Source organism: Engystomops pustulosus, chromosome 5 (assembly GCF_040894005.1).
Source record: "Engystomops pustulosus chromosome 5, aEngPut4.maternal, whole genome shotgun sequence".
NCBI classification, from domain to species: Eukaryota; Metazoa; Chordata; class Amphibia; order Anura; family Leptodactylidae; genus Engystomops; species Engystomops pustulosus.
Window position 1 is genome coordinate 56,469,999 of NC_092415.1, and position 16,296 is coordinate 56,486,294.

Here is a 16,296-nt window from a genome sequence, read left to right on the forward strand (position 1 = left end):
GGTGGTGCAGGCTGCCAACTATTAATAAAGACAAATGCAATCGCCAAGTTGTCTGCTTTCAAAAAATATATAGGTTTTATGGGTGCCTTTACTTTTTAATCTGCTATATTTTGAAATTGTGATTGTCTTAAAATTTGGGACACTAAACCACTCACAGGTCCTTATGGACCAGTGGTTTAGTGTCCTGAATATCCAAATCCCTCCCGACATGATCACATAAAAGGTTTATAGTCGCCTCGTCCACAGCCCCCAACACCTGCATGTTGCAGTTAGTGAAGCCAGGGTAGTGCACCCAAACTTTACTCCACAATCGCAATAGGTAGGTGTTTTAGGGACCCAAATCAACCTGACAGGTTCTCTTTGAAGCAACCATTTAGCTCATGTAGACCCTGGAGAAAAATGCACTTGCTTTTTCCTTTCCTTTTGAGTTGCACAAGTTATGACAAATTCTATGCTGTCAAGGTTTATTGTTAGGCTTCTGTGTAAAAGACTGCAAAGTAAGAATATTTACAAACTGTAGAAGATATGTTAATAGTTCATTTGCCAAGTGAATGAACAGGAACATGAAGAAATCCAAATCAAGTTGTAATTTGGTGTCACTACCCATTGCCTTAAAAACATCTATTCTTCTAGGCACACATACATAAAGTCTGGGATTTTGAAGGATTATAGTCAGGTGTAAGATGTACCAACTATGATTAGCATAATAATGACCATTATTTTCATGTAGGTTAAGGGCAGGTTTTTACGGTTAGTGGTCACAGAACGTGAAAATGCACAGAACGTTTGTCAGACTGACCACACTACTGGGGACGGGGCTATGTGAAAATATGAATCCGGCCTTAAATACTTGGGACAACCCTTTAAGTTGCCCCCTGCTGTGTGGAAATTAATTGGTTGTCCCAAGTATTTAAGTTATCCCCTATCCTTAGGCAATTAGCAGATTAGTGAGGATCCAACTACTGGGACCCCCAACAGTCACAAGAACAGGAGTCCTGTTCTTATTAATAGGTGGAACAACAATGTCTATGGGAATGGACTCAACAGAGTTTCAATATGTGGCTAGCTGCTACGGTGGTCAGTTTACCAAACAGGCTGTTTTGCCACCAATTTGGCAAAATGTTTGGGTCCCCTGGGTCCGCTCATCTCTATTCTGCAACTCCACGTCACATGTCTCCTTCAAGAGTCAGAATATCAATGTGTCTGCGGGTCTGGATTAATACTAATGAACTATAAAAATCAAGACACCTCAAGTGACAGCTGTTTGCACATTTGCCCCTTAGCAGCTGTTGTGACTGGATCTCTGTAGTACAACAGGATTTATCCCGCCCTATGGTCACATGATGCAGGTCACATATATAAAATCTGCAGAGCGGTAGGGGGACAAGATTTGAGGGTGGTTTAGTTTTTAGCAACATTGCTGACTACTAGACATGCCTCTATACTTGAAGATGGTATGCCTAGTTGACAGAGAAGGAAGATTTCCTTGAATTGCCAGCCAACAAGGTTTTTCTGACTTAGCTGTTTGGAGCCATTTATATTCCAGGGGTTAAACCAACTCTAGTGGATAAGGGATAAAAAGCTGATAGATGAGGGTCCGACTGTTATCCCCATGATGATAAGAACAGGAACCCCAGCAACACAGAGAATAAGGGTCCTCATCTCATTTATGGGTGGAGTAGCAGGATGAATATGTGCCCTGCTGCAAAATTCAACTGTATGGGAGTGTCAGAAATTGCAGAGCACATCCAAGAAAAATGTTTTTGTTTATTGAATATAAACATTGAAAAGGTAGGTACACTGTACTGAGTAAAACAATTGTTCACCATATGATCCGTCAATCAATGGATGTTGAAGTATTTATGGCTGCCTTACTCTCAATACACAGACTAAGTTAAAGAGGTTTGCCCATGAAAGAAAATTCTTAAAATTTCAATCCTCTAGTGATGTTTACACAATAAGGATATTTTTAACCCCTTACATTACAATTTTACTCAGTTTTATTGATGTTTTAGCTTCTATCACTCAATTATGGTCAGTGTAAAATCCCAGAGCGTGGGTGGAACTCTCTAAGCAGACACATTATAATCCCTCTGTGTTAGATTATAAGGGTGCAGGTTTATCTACACTTTAGCTTCTGAAAATTGTACTAGTATCCGACACAGAAAGAAAGATGAGACAGATCAGAAAGATGATGAGATCCATGAGATGTTTATTACACACAATGACACAGTCAAAACTGCTACATCTCTGCTCTCACAATATCATATCTGATGTGCCTCCGTCCCCCTTCCCGCGGATAAAGAACTTATCTGCCTGTAGCTTGTAGCTCTCCTCTCGCTGCTGTTTGCTGACAGGAAGTGTGTATCAGTGTGAGCTTATCCTGGAATGCAGGGAGAGGGGCCGCTGCAGGGAGCAGAGAACAGAGATAAGCTCAGCTCCACAGCGTCAGGCAAAATGGCTGCCGACCCTAAAGTCAAAAGATACAGGGTTGGAAACCAGAGGCAACTGAAATTGTGTAAACCAGGACTGATAGAAACAGGTTGGAATTATATCTGTGAAATGCTGTATTTTTGTTAATAACTTTGAATTAGAGAATGTGTTCATTTGTTATCCTGAATATATTTAAGAAACTTGTCTTCATGGGAATGCTCCTTTAATTGTGCTAATTATAAGTGCCATTTACATTTTGATTGTGTTGCTGCAACACACATTTTTTTGTAAGTTTTATAAGACCGACAACCTTTCTCAGTTTTAGCTAGTACCTGAAGCATGCTGTGCTATTCTCTTTAGTAGTTAAAGAAGATGTGTGCACGGATATAACTTTGTGTCCTGGAACGGTGACTTGTTTCAAAACAGATGCTTGAAAAGGAAAGAAACAGATAAGATCAATTAACTAATGCTTTGATGGCTGAATGACCACAACACACAATGTCTACAATGTCTGTTGTCAGAAAAAGATTGAATGCTCTATAAAACAATGGATGCATAAATCTTATACCGATCTTTATACTGTATATCTTAACATAGATTCAAAGGTGAAACATGAGGACAGGTTCACTTTCACTAATGAAAGGTTCCTGCAACATCAATTGGATTATGAAATTATTAAAAAGTATCTAGCATCCTCCCAGAATGCTCACCCGAGTTACAGAGGGTGTCTTTTATCTTCAACGACATGAGTGACTCGCCCATCGTCTCTGCCAGCTCCCCAATTCAGCCCTCCCTTCTGCCAAAGTTATTCTTTTAAATAACTGGGCCAACCCTTTAGCACAAAGGAGAAGGGATTCGGGCAGAGCTGGTGGGCGGAGAAGAGGGCGGAGGAGGTGGGCGGAGAAGAGGGCAGAGGAGGTGGGCGGAGAAGAGGGCAGAGGAGGTGGGCGGAGAAGAGGGCAGAGGAGGTGGGCGGAGAAGAGGGCAGAGGAGGTGGGCGGAGAAGAGGGCAGAGGAGGTGGGCGGAGAAGAGGGCAGAGGAGGTGGGCGGAGAAGAGGGCAGAGGAGGTGGGCGGAGAAGAGGGCAGAGGAGGTGGGCGGAGAAGAGGGCAGAGGAGGTGGGCGGAGAAGAGGGCAGAGGAGGTGGGCGGAGAAGAGGGCAGAGGAGGTGGGCGGAGAAGAGGGCAGAGGAGGTGGGCGGAGAAGAGGGCAGAGGAGGTGGGCGGAGAAGAGGGCAGAGGAGGTGGGCGGAGAAGAGGGCAGAGGAGGTGGGCGGAGAAGAGGGCAGAGGAGGTGGGCGGAGAAGAGGGCAGAGGAGGTGGGCGGAGAAGAGGGCAGAGGAGGTGGGCGGAGAAGAGGGCAGAGGAGGTGGGCGGAGAAGAGGGCAGAGGAGGTGGGCGGAGAAGAGGGCAGAGGAGGTGGGCGGAGAAGAGGGCAGAGGAGGTGGGCGGAGAAGAGGGCAGAGGAGGTGGGCGGAGAAGAGGGCAGAGGAGGTGGGCGGAGAAGAGGGCAGAGGAGGTGGGCGGAGAAGAGGGCAGAGGAGGTGGGCGGAGAAGAGGGCAGAGGAGGTGGGCGGAGAAGAGGGCAGAGGAGGTGGGCGGAGAAGAGGGCAGAGGAGGTGGGCGGAGAAGAGGGCAGAGGAGGTGGGCGGAGAAGAGGGCGGAGGAGGTGGGCGGAGAAGAGGGCGGAGGAGGTGGGCGGAGAAGAGGGCGGAGGAGGTGGGCGGAGAAGAGGGCGGAGGAGGTGGGCGGAGAAGAGGGCGGAGGAGGTGGGCGGAGGAGGTGGGCGGAGAAGAGGGCGGAGGAGGTGGGCGGAGAAGAGGGCAGAGGAGGTGGGCGGAGAAGAGGGCGGAGGAGGTGGGCGGAGAAGAGGGCAGAGGAGGTGGGCGGAGAAGAGGGCAGAGGAGGTGGGCGGAGAAGAGGGCAGAGGAGGTGGGCGGAGAAGAGGGCAGAGGAGGTGGGCGGAGAAGAGGGCAGAGGAGGTGGGCGGAGAAGAGAGAGTTTATGATGTTGAAATCTTTCTGAAGATTGGAAAAGCCCCCTGTGACTGGGTGAGCATTCTGGCAGGGTTCCAGGTATTTTCTAAAACTTAATTTTATGTCTATATAAGCTACGGATTTGTAAGATAAAATAAACTTTATAAACCATTTAAAGACTGCTGCAACAACAGAGATGCAGACAGTGTTAGGCTGCAAACCAGGAGAGCTCTGTAACCATTCCTTTGTTTGTTTTGTAGTAGCAGCAGAACTGTGAAATAAGAATATTTGTTCCTGGACTGGAACTGGAAGTGTTCATTGATCTCTGCATTCAAAATGCACTTTAGACATACAGTAAAAAAAAAAAAAAAAACAAAGCTCGCCAGGGCTGTTACCAAACACGGTTTCCATCCTAACCAAGATGGTTACAGGAAAACATACTCATGCACTGAACTTTAAGGGGTGAACATTACATTTTCTACAATCTTTTGTATAAACAAAGAAGAGAGGATCATAGCTAATAGCTCATATTGTAATTCAATGAACTTTATAAGTCACAAATCAAAATTCAATGGCTTCTATTAACTCTGTAAAATATGGATTTCGCATTCTACAAATTTACAGATGTTTGCAGCAGATACAGAACAAATGTAAATTTGGAATATTTCAATGTCTTCTTTCCTGGCAGCGACTGGCTCATTACTCTGTAAGAGAAAAGAGTACCTGGTGGCAGATGCCCGGGTTGTATGACAGTATTCAGCGAGATGTGTTTTTCTCCGGGTTTGATAATGTTAAGTGCTGAGTTTGGGGGCAATGTGGTCACTTGCTTCACAATCCCAACAGTTGGCTGCTGAACTACCTGCAATGGTAATGGCAACATTAGTAGTCACAAGCAGGTCCTCATTCCACGCAGTCCATCAACATGTTCAATCAACCAAAACTGCTATGAGGCATCTGTGTCTAGCCCTCAGTTTACACACATCACGCTCATGAATCCTCAAGCGTACTTTTGTCTGGATATGACAACAGGAAATCTCACCAGTTGTTTACAGTAATATCTAACAACATAAACTTGTCCAGATGGCCTTAATCCCTTAAGACATGCAGGCCTATCAGACCGCAAGTCATGGAGGTTTCACGATTCATCATTAATGCAGTTTACTCAAATGTCATGAAATAAAATCTGAAACATTTTCTGTGCGGTTTTATATCATATGGAATTAGATCACACATGTCAAATGGATAGTGAACGTTCCCTTAAAATAAAAAAGTGGACATATTTCTGCTGAAGAAAAATATTTTGTTAAAATTAGTGGACATAAAAAAGGCTAGTGATCTGGTGAGGAGGCTATGATAGTTATTAAATAGCTGAGTATATGCCATCGCTAAGAAATAGTGGTAGAAATAGTGAATAGTGCTCTTCCAGATTTGAATACTTTTGCTGAAAAAAACAGTAGCAATCAGCTCTATCTATACAGATACAATGAAGGACGACATAGTATGGTTGAAAATGAGCCCAAAAAGAGCTGATTACAGGTCAGCAGTCTTTGTCAAATCTCCATCTTATGATGGATTCATCAAGGCTTGAACTAACTTTAATAGAAAAAAAAAACATTTCCTAATTGGATGTAAAACCATTAGCAAAAATATCATCTAATTTACATAAGGTAAAAATTTGATTAAAAAAGGAAATCTACCATCAGGAAATCTGCCATCACAATCCAATATGATAAACCAGGACACTTAGCAGGCACCATGACTGGTAATATCCTTATTATTACTTGTCAACCATGGCCTCTAAAATGAGCTTTTAAAATGATCTTAATGCAGGCTGTTACCATGGGCAGCAATTTTCCCTCCTACTTTGTGCTGAAACTTCCTCTACTGCCAATATTACATCAGGTAGAGTGAGGGGGTTGGGAGTGATGGGAGAGTGCAACAGCCAGTGAAGCTACAACCTGGAGGGACTCTGGTAATGCCCCCTGGAGCCCTTCACATTCATTAGAATAATTTTAAAAGTTTTTAGAAGGAAGGAGGCTATGGATAACAATATCACAGTGTCAGGATCTATGAGCAAGTGTCACTGGTTTATAATGATGTTACTCACATTGTTGGTTTCCTGTTTTTCCATTTTTAAGAAAGCAGGATTTTTTATTTTTTTTTTAACATTCTCATAAAGGAAAACGGTTCTTCATTGTTCAGGTTATATAAATATGAACCATCAAGGGACAGGCATGAGACATAAGGAGAACTGACTCTCTTACCACCTGTTTTATGTTGACAGGTTTCAATGTACTGAAAGACTGGGGCACAGCTGTGGTGGTTGGGTGGATTTTCATAGTAGCCAATGCTGTAGAAACAATCGGCTTTACAATCTGCCCGGCTGACGATGGAGTTATCTTAACAAAAGAAAGGGAATTTGTAGCAGCGGTCTGTGGCGGAGGGTTCGGTTGTCCACATTGCAAGATAAATTCTTGGGAATTCGGCATCAGGCGGCGCAGTGAAGGAAGACTTTTCTATGTGAAGAGAAAGACGATCCAATTAAACAATCTATACAGTTACACACACTAATATATATATATATATATATATATATATATATATATATATATATATATATATATATATTTTTATTACACACACATACATACATACATATGAATGAGAGAGCATAATACTAAAATTGAACATAATAACAATACTGCCAGGCAGAAGACCCTAATAAAGAATGCCAAGGGTGCCAAACAGGGAGATCCCATGGGCGATTTTTCATTGTGAAATGAAATGTGACTCCACTCTGATTCTAACACAGATTTTTCAACAGCATGAATGGGCACAAATTCTACCACTGTTTTATCTAGAGCAAGAAGGTCCCCAAATCTTTGCTGTGTAATATGATAACATACTATTCAATGGGTTGGAGTTCAGCTTATTTTTCCTACGGCATAGAGCGACCTGCAGCTACAACATGCATCAGGTACCCGAAACTAAATATATATATTTGTGGCATTATATATATTCGCGGCGTTAAATTCATCTGCCAGGGTTTCCACTCCGGGTCCGGATGGACTTCCTTTTAGTTTTCATAAAAGATATATATAAAAAAAAAAGAGATTCTTCAATGTCTGTTGGGTTTGAATTAGGATCAGTTTCAAGGTTAATGGCAAAAGCCAATATTATTTTGAATCCCAAGAAAGAAAAAGATCTGCTGGAAGTGGGATAGTATCGTCCAATATCCCTACTGAATACAGATTACAAAAAGTAGTCCAGGACATTGTACATGGTGATCAGAAAGGGTTTATCCCGGACAGGAGGATAAGCGAATGCATGTTTAGGAGATTTTCAGCCATACAAATCTGTTGGGGGGACCTCCGCTCCATCCTGTCTTTGGATGCTGTTAAAGCATTTGACAGGAGTTGGAGCTTCCTATGGAAAGTTATGGCCAGGTTTGGTATGGGGAATAAATGTATTTGCTTTGTGAAGAGCATGTACAATTGTCCCATTCTGTCTGAATATTTCCCAATATCCAGTGGTACTCACCAAGGATGTCCCTTATCCCCTCTTATTTGCGATCGATATATACATAGCCCTTGGCCATCATGATTAAGGGGAGATGTCAGGATGTGTGGGGAGGGGGCTGTTGTAGTATAAAAGATGAGATCTGCTTGTATGCAGATGATATGGTATTATATCTGAGTGACTCCCTGCAATCTGTCTCTAGAGTATTTGATTTAGTTAAGGAATTTGGGAGAAATTTTCAGTCTATACTCTTGCCATTATGTCCAGAAGTGCAGGCGTTTTTCTCAAATAATAAAGTACTCGTTTGCTTGGATCAGTTTAAATATCTAGGCACTAATTATTAAACAAAAATTAAGTGACTTAGAGTACGAATCCAAAACCCTTTGCTGTAAGAAGCAAATGGTGACCTGGAGTAAATTGCCATTGACAAAAGCCGATAAAACTGGCTTAATTAAAATGATTTTACTTCCAAAAATCTTATTTACATTATCAGCATGTCCCATCTGGATAGACAAAGGTTTTTTTTAAGCTGATGGAGACTATTCTGAATGACTTGCTGTGGGGGAGAAAGAGGGTTAGAATAAAGATGAGATACCTATATAAATCAATCGAAGGAGGTGGCTTAGGCCTACTGTTTTTAAGGGATATTATTTGGCAGCTCAAACAGGAAACTTGGCCAAATAGGAATGAAATCCAATCATATCCTATTTAGTACGACTGGCAGATGGTAAAGTTAGTAACTTTGAGTTACTTGACCCTTCTAATTGGTCTTCCACTCACTTATCTCTCTCCTCTACAATCTATTCTTAATGCAGCAGCGAGGCTGGTCTTTCAGACCCAACGCTACAAGGATGCCTCCAGTTTGTACCAATCACTGCACTGGCTGCCCGTCTCCTTTCATATTCACTTTAAAAATAATAACCCTCATCCACAAAGCTCTGAATAATGCTGCGCCTTCCTGTCTCTCTTCTCAGTCTATTGCCCTTCCCGTGCTCTTTGATCTTCCAGTGATATAAGATTAATCTCTACCTTAATTCGTACCTCTCATGCATGTCTCCAGGAGTTGCTCTAATTCTCTGGAATGCCCTTCCCTGGACTCTCAGACTAATACCCACCCTCCAAAACGTGCTCTTAAAGCCCATCTCTTTAGGAAAGCCTTTCATACTCACTAACAGCAAGAAACGTCAACTCTCCCTTTACTAATCCATCCTATGTCCTATCTCCCGTCTGTTAACCGGCAAACAGCAGATATATACCAAGCTCCAGGCTTCTCTGCAGTCTTTTTCACCATGGACCCTTTTAATAAGATGACGGCTGATAGCTGGTTCAAGCAGCAGAATTTGTATTTATTAAATTATCTATTAAATTATTTTATATTGTTCCCTTATAAAGAATAGCTGGACCATTATACAACCTCTTTTACCTCTTGTGCCCCCCCCCCCCCCCCATTCATCCTCATAGTCTGTGAGCTCTTGTGAGCAGGGACCTCACTCTTATTGTTCCATATGACTGTTTGTACTCTGTAATGTAATATGATATTATATTTGTATATGTCCCCTATGATTTGTAAAGCGCTACGGAATTTGATGGCGCTATATAAATAAAGATTATTATTATTATATTACTTGAATCGTCTATTCTGCTGGCTGAACAGTTTTCGAAATGGTAAATATGTAAATCTCTCTTCAGATCATGGTTAGAAAATAAAAAAAAATATTTGCAGTGCAAAGAAGAAGAAACATTTTTGTGGTTCAATAATTTGCCTGATATGAAATTGATACCGATTGTGGGTTTTGGAGTAAAAAAAAAAAAAAGGGGCAAAACATATTTCACAAACTGTATTTGAGGAGATCGTAGTAGCGTTTGAGGAGCTAAAGCGGAAATATAGGTTATACAAAGGTGTATGCAATTTTCAGGCTACATTCACACTACAGTATGGGGGACGTATATACGGCCGACGTATATGCGGCCGATATACGTCCCCCATACACTTCTATGGGCTCCCGGCGCCCTACGGGAGCGGTACGGTGCAGCACACGTGCGGCACCGTACCGCTCCGTAGCCCAGGAAAACATAGGACATGTCCCGTATTACGGCGCCGCGGCCATACATCCCTATGGAGGGGGGCGGGGGTGAGCAGCGCTCACCTCCTCCTCCTCTCCCCTCGCTGCCGTGTGCCCGCAGTGCTACGGTGCAGCGGGCTCACGGCAGTGTGAATTTAGCCTCACATGTACTGAAGAAAGGTAAACATTTGATTAAACTAAAAGAAACACATGAGGGTTTGGAGTTTGTAAATCGGTAAGGAACACTCAGGGAATCGTTCGTGTACAAATAAATTGTGAAAGATTAATCAAACAAAATATTTCACGGGAGCAAAATGGGATTTGGATATTGGGATTTTTGAGTTAGGAATGGGGAAAAGTATATAAGAATATTAAATGTTGTTCACTTATTTGGAATTAGAGGGTTGTACAGTTGAACATGGTGTATTAAGTTTACTATACTCCTGTTATACTATGTAAAATGAACATTAGGGAACATTCAAGAAGCAATAAATGTAACAAGATGGAAGCAGGTTTTTTACATGTTATATGGGAATGCTCGGTGATGGGGAAGTTTTGGAGGGAGGTGTTTGAGTACACGTTCGGGATCTTGGGTCTGGATTGTATTCCATCAGTGAGAATAGATATTTTCAGTTTGAGTATGAAGGGGCAACTAAAATTTCAAAAAATGTAATATCAAGCCTTATGAACCTTGCACTAGTTTGTGTTGCACGTAAGTGGGGCGACAAAGAACCTCCTAAGGAATTATGGTACAACCTTACCTTGAGAGTGGCCCAGTATGAAAAAAATGCATCATAGGATGGGCAGATACGTTAATGGCACAGTATCTGGTCAGCATGGCATTAAAGTTTTAACATTTTTTTTTTCTTTTCTCTCGCTCCGTCTTTCTTTCCATGATGGGGGGTGGGAGGTACTGGGTATAACATACATGCCTTGTTTATATGCCTTGTGATGAATATATCAAAGTTAACAAGTATGGAATCTGCGAAAGTTGTAATGATGTTGTATATTCTACCCATATTAAGTGTATCATTTTTATTGTAGTAATATGTAAAATACTAATAAAGACTCTAAAATATATAATATTTATTCAGCTCCTAATAAAGGAACCAGATGGGATGTAAACCATTCTTGCAAAGAAGTTGTTTAAAAAAAAAAAAAAGCACTAAATTTTCCTGTATGTACCAATAACATCCGTACTGTGCAAAACAACGGGAAGACACTGGCCGGGACCACTAGAGGGGCTAAATGGGTGGGGTAATTGAACAGGACCAATAAGGGTTTTTTTATTTGATGCAATTAGCAAAGATATTTTGAAAATAATAACCATGAAAGTCAATTAGAGGAACATAAATAGAACCCCCAAATCGACACTGTACAGGACAAGTTACAGACAGATAAAACACCAAAAAATAAGGAGTCAACAGTGTCAGAACAACATCAGATCCTCCATTCACACCGTGGCCCTTTTTTTTAAGAAGTGGTTAGGAATGTGGCCAGTCTGATGGGAACACACATAAGCAATGATCTCTTATAAAGGATCTCTCTCTTCACAAGGAAAAAAAAAAAAGCATCTACAGGAGATAGTAAAACTAATGCAATATATAGCAACTTTATTTTTACATATACAATGTGCATCTTAAATTCTACAGTGCAGAAGAAAGCCGCATAATACCTTCAGAAAAGGCACTAGATAAGGCTGCGGTGAAGACTTCAGCTCCTTGTACAGTTTTGTAGTAAATTCTTCAGGCTCAAGTTGGGAATCCTTGAATAGACAAAATTTGTAAATTATTATATATTTTTTAAATTACAGATTTTGCTCATAAACACCAATTTATTTGAGGACCAGCCTCTACAAAACAGACTGGACACCTGCAGACACACCAAAGCATTGCCTTAAAACTATAACTAAAACAAACGGCAATGTAAATAAAGTACTACACTATAGAAGCCATGGAGAGCTGTTCTTGCTTCCTATGAAATTATGAACTTGTAACTAAATGTTTAAAGACACTATGATTGCACATAGAAAACTTTGCAATATACTTGACCCTTTTCTGACCAGGCCTTAAAAGGCTTTACTAATCGGGGCATTTCTAACGAATTTTCATACTGGATATACTCGAGTATAAGCTGAGGCACCTCATTTTTACACAAAATACTAGGAAAACCTATTGACTCCAGTATAAGCCTAGGGTATACCAATATAATCTGAGTTCGGGTTTTTCAGCACATTTTTTGTGCCAAAACACTCGACTTCTACTCCAGTATATATATTACTTTTGTGCAATACCGTAAACATTTTTGCTGCGGTTTTTTTAATGACACATAGGGATAGTTAAAAATAAAAAATTAAGTGACCATTTTTCTTCATTTTTAGTTATTTGGGGGTGAAAGTTACAAATATATATATTTTTGTAATGTATACTACATATTTTTTTTTTTTTTTTTTTTAAAGACCATTATAAATTAATTTCCTAGACGGTTGCTTTGATATATAATATGTATAGTCTGGGCCAAATGGGACGACTATGGCAATGTTTTTTTATAGTGTAGCAGGGATTTCTTCTTTTCTTATTGGAGAATATCAATGTGTATTTTAAATATTTATTAAAGGACACCTGTCTATTTATGTGGTCTGTGCCACTAGTCCTGTCACTACTACCTGTTGAAGCAGCTCACAAGGATCCATCCCAGCCTTTATCTAGTTATTTCATACATTAATCATTGTAAAATCATCTATTCTTTATCATGTAAATGAGGCTGGTCACATGGTCAGAGGCAGTGATGTCACACCTGTTACCCCTCCCCTCTCGCTGCTCATGTCTGTGTGTAATGTATAGTAAAGCATGGCTAGTGTCTGTGCTGCATCTGCTGACATGCTGCATCCTCCTAATATACAGGTGAGAGACACAGACATCAGCTACACATGAATCTGACATGTTCTGCTATAACATGGCTGCCTGGAGCTGTTGTATCTCTCCTATACACACACACATGCACACACAGGCTGCAGGGGGCGCCAGCACCAGGAAGCACATCATTATACAGCCTCACATCATTATACAGGCTGTCAGTCACTGGGGGTGTGGCTATACCTCCCACTCATGAATAGAGTGGACAGCTTGAATATGCTAATGCTTCATTGGACATTTCACAGGTCATTTGCATACAGCTTTAGGACCTCATTGCTTAGGTTTACAGGCATGTAGAGGGACAATGAAGGGATAGAGGCAATGCTCTCTAATGGCAGTTTATGAAAATATATTTAGTTTAGGGGGGTTATTTTGCATGACGGGTTCTCTTTAATATGTGATGTGTTTGTGCGTTTCAACTTTTTATGTCCCACCTGAAGTCATAAGAAAACTCTTGGGGATCATTTCCACATTTTTTTTTTCTTCTGGTTTGCACCTGTAACTAGGGCTCTAGTAACAGGGGGAAATGATCCTCTGTGGGGGTAGATGTTTGCTCAGAGTTAATCTTAGTCTAATACTATTTGATTCTAATGGGTACAACAGGTTTTCTTTTCATAGGATCAGCAGACCGCACTTTTCTGCCAGTCAAAAAGCAGAAAACTCATGGAAATGAAAAATATTGTGTTTCAAAAGAAAAAAAAAGTTCAATACAATCACAAGAGTAATAGAATCTTACCAGCAGGTTTTTCACCAAGTTTTTTACATTTTGACCCATGGTGGGAGACTGAGGTCCACTTGATGCCAGTTTTATTAATGTTGCAAGAAAATTCTTGCACTTTTTGACATTATCCAAGACTTCCTAGTTAAAAGACAAAAAAAATACATAATAACAAAGCACAAAGCTGCACACAGACTGCTACCATTATGTGGACAACAATGAACTTGAAGGGAACCTGTCATCAGAAATTGGCTTAATAAACCACTACCAGTTATTTCTTTGATGCGTATGGCATGAAGGTTTTTTCTAGCTGTGACCTGAGAGATAGTTGCTGTGTTTTGAAGATGGGTCTCTCTCCCTCTCCGCTCCTCTTGCTGCAGATGCTATGAGCAATAAATTTTCAAACATGAGGTTCATTTTCCCTTCTCAGATCTGTTTAACCCCTTAACGACAGGTGCATGGAGAGGGCTCACGGGCCTCCTTTGTACAGGAAGTTAAAATTTTTGTAAGTGTATGAAAACATAAAACCTATACAAATTTGGTATCCCTGTGATTGCACCGACCCAAAGAATACAGTAGACATGTCAAGCCCACAAGAAATGTTTTTTCACCATTTCCACTGCATTTGGAATTTTCCCGTTTCCCAGTGAACGGCATGGAATAATAAATTCCGTCACTATGAAATGCAATTTGTTATGCAGAAAACAAGCCATCACAGAGCTCTTTATGTGTAAAAATAAAAAAGTTAGATTTTTGAAGGTGGTGAGTGAAAAAGGGAAATGAAAAAACAAAAAAGGAGCAGGTTGTTAAGGGGTTAAACAGACTCTGGAAGATTACATGTAAGCTCATAGGCAGTTCCATAGACACAACCTACACAGGCTGGAATATGGATCTCTAAGGGTGGCAGCTCTGGAGCCTCATATTTTACAAATTAAGCAGAATTTCTTAAAATGAACAAGTCCCCACTAAGGTCATTTTTAGTATGTTCATTACAAAATTGCCCTTTTTTTTATCTTTCTGGTGCATTATAATCCATTATTTTACCTTACCTGGCTCCCTGCCAGCAGTGTGTGGTGAGTCCTAGGGAGGGTTGAGAAGGGTAAGACAGGTAAGGTAAAATAAAATAATTATAAAGCATAGGGAAGATTTTAAAAAAGGCAGTTTTATAATGCATAGGGCTTTTAGAACTTGTCAGTTCATAAAAATGACCTTTGTGATGACAGGTTCCCTCTATTAAAGTATATTTTAAAAAAAGGTTCATAACACCCCACACATACAAAATATTAAAAATGATCAAAATTTCTGGTTAGGCTTTAAAACATTAACACAATGACACATTTTAAACCACCAAACTTTGGTTTAGCAGAACTGAAAAAACACAGGAAATACTGGAAAACCCCTGTCTAATAAAAGAACATGTACACTTACCGTGGTACTTGCAGGCTGTGCACTTTGTGGTTTGCTCAGAGTCCCAGCTTTGCCCAAATTCACGTTGGAGGATGCAGGTGGAACACTTGCTTGTACCTGCACCGATTGGTGGTTTTCCTTGATAGACGATGTAACGATAGGTGTCGCTGGGGGTATGCTGGTTACTATGATTGGTGTTCCAGCTGGAGTAGGCGCACTGCATGTTTTACCGCCTGTTATTTTGATAGTTGGAACACTAGTTACAGCTGGAGGACCACTTGGTGGGATGACAACTACATTTGTTGTTGCCTGTTTGGCGGGAATGGATAAAACAGAGGCCACAGGCGGTGCGGGCACTTGGGAAGGACAAACAGTAGCAGTTGGCATCGCCACTGGACTGCAAGTATTAACTGCAATGGGAGTATTTGGGGATATTGAAGTCCTAACAGGTAAAACGGTGACAGTGTTGGAATTTAACGCTAGGGCAGATGGGCCTTTGGTGCCCACAGTGGATGTGGCAACTGTTGTGTGAGCAGGTGACGTGCATGATAGAGTTACAGGAGGAGTAGAGGCTCTGATTATTACTGTAGGGGCACCTTGGCTACTAGCTACAGTCTGAGGAGTAGTGCAAATCCTAACTAATGTAGGACCGGGAACCGAGGTATTTGCCTTAGAAGCAATAGATGAGGAGACCTTGACAATTCCACCTGGTGCAACAGCAGACTGGAACACAAGAAAAACAGATTAGAAGAGAGAAAAAAGGAGAATTATTCTCACCGTTCATTCAGTTTCCATTAGTCCACCGGTCCCAACTGGAGGATGACCCTTGGCCTCTTTAGGGACAGGAAGCAGAGAGGTTAAATGCCCCTCCCCCGCATCCACACTCCAGTGGCTACCAAATAACTACACCGGCTGTGGATGCAACCCATTTATTGTATGTTATAGTCACACAGTTAAAACAGGCAAAATAATAACATTACTAAGACAACTCTGGTCTTATAGAAAAAGGGGGACGGGAAAAATATATGGGCCGTCATGGTGGACTAATGGAAACCGAATTAACGGTGAGAATAATTCTCCTTTTCCATGGCGTCCCCCATGACGGCCCCAACTGGAGATGTACCAGATAACATGTATTTCTAGGTGGGGACAAAGGCCTGCAAGACCTTCCTACCGAAGGCCTGATCCCTAGCGCTTTGGACATCTAACCTACAGTGTCTTGAGAACGTTAACTGGCTAGACCAGGTAGCCACTTTGCAGATGTCT

The 16,296-nt window shown here is 41.3% G+C and overlaps 1 protein-coding gene across 3 annotated transcripts in view; it reads right to left on the reverse strand.

Annotated features, from left to right (window-relative positions):
* Positions 1–16,296, reverse strand: part of TAF4B (TATA-box binding protein associated factor 4b) — a 60,029-nt gene that overhangs the window by 33,505 nt on the left and 10,228 nt on the right. For all 3 annotated transcript variants that reach the window (XM_072152037.1, XM_072152036.1, XM_072152035.1), the window contains exons 4-9: positions 15,052–15,753; positions 13,642–13,764; positions 11,666–11,755; positions 6,673–6,924; positions 5,132–5,267; positions 2,766–2,862 (exon numbers count right to left, since the gene is read on the reverse strand). In XM_072152037.1, coding sequence (XP_072008138.1) covers positions 2,766–2,862; positions 5,132–5,267; positions 6,673–6,924; positions 11,666–11,755; positions 13,642–13,764; positions 15,052–15,753 — 1,400 coding nt within the window. The remainder of the gene's footprint in view (positions 1–2,765; positions 2,863–5,131; positions 5,268–6,672; positions 6,925–11,665; positions 11,756–13,641; positions 13,765–15,051; positions 15,754–16,296) is intronic.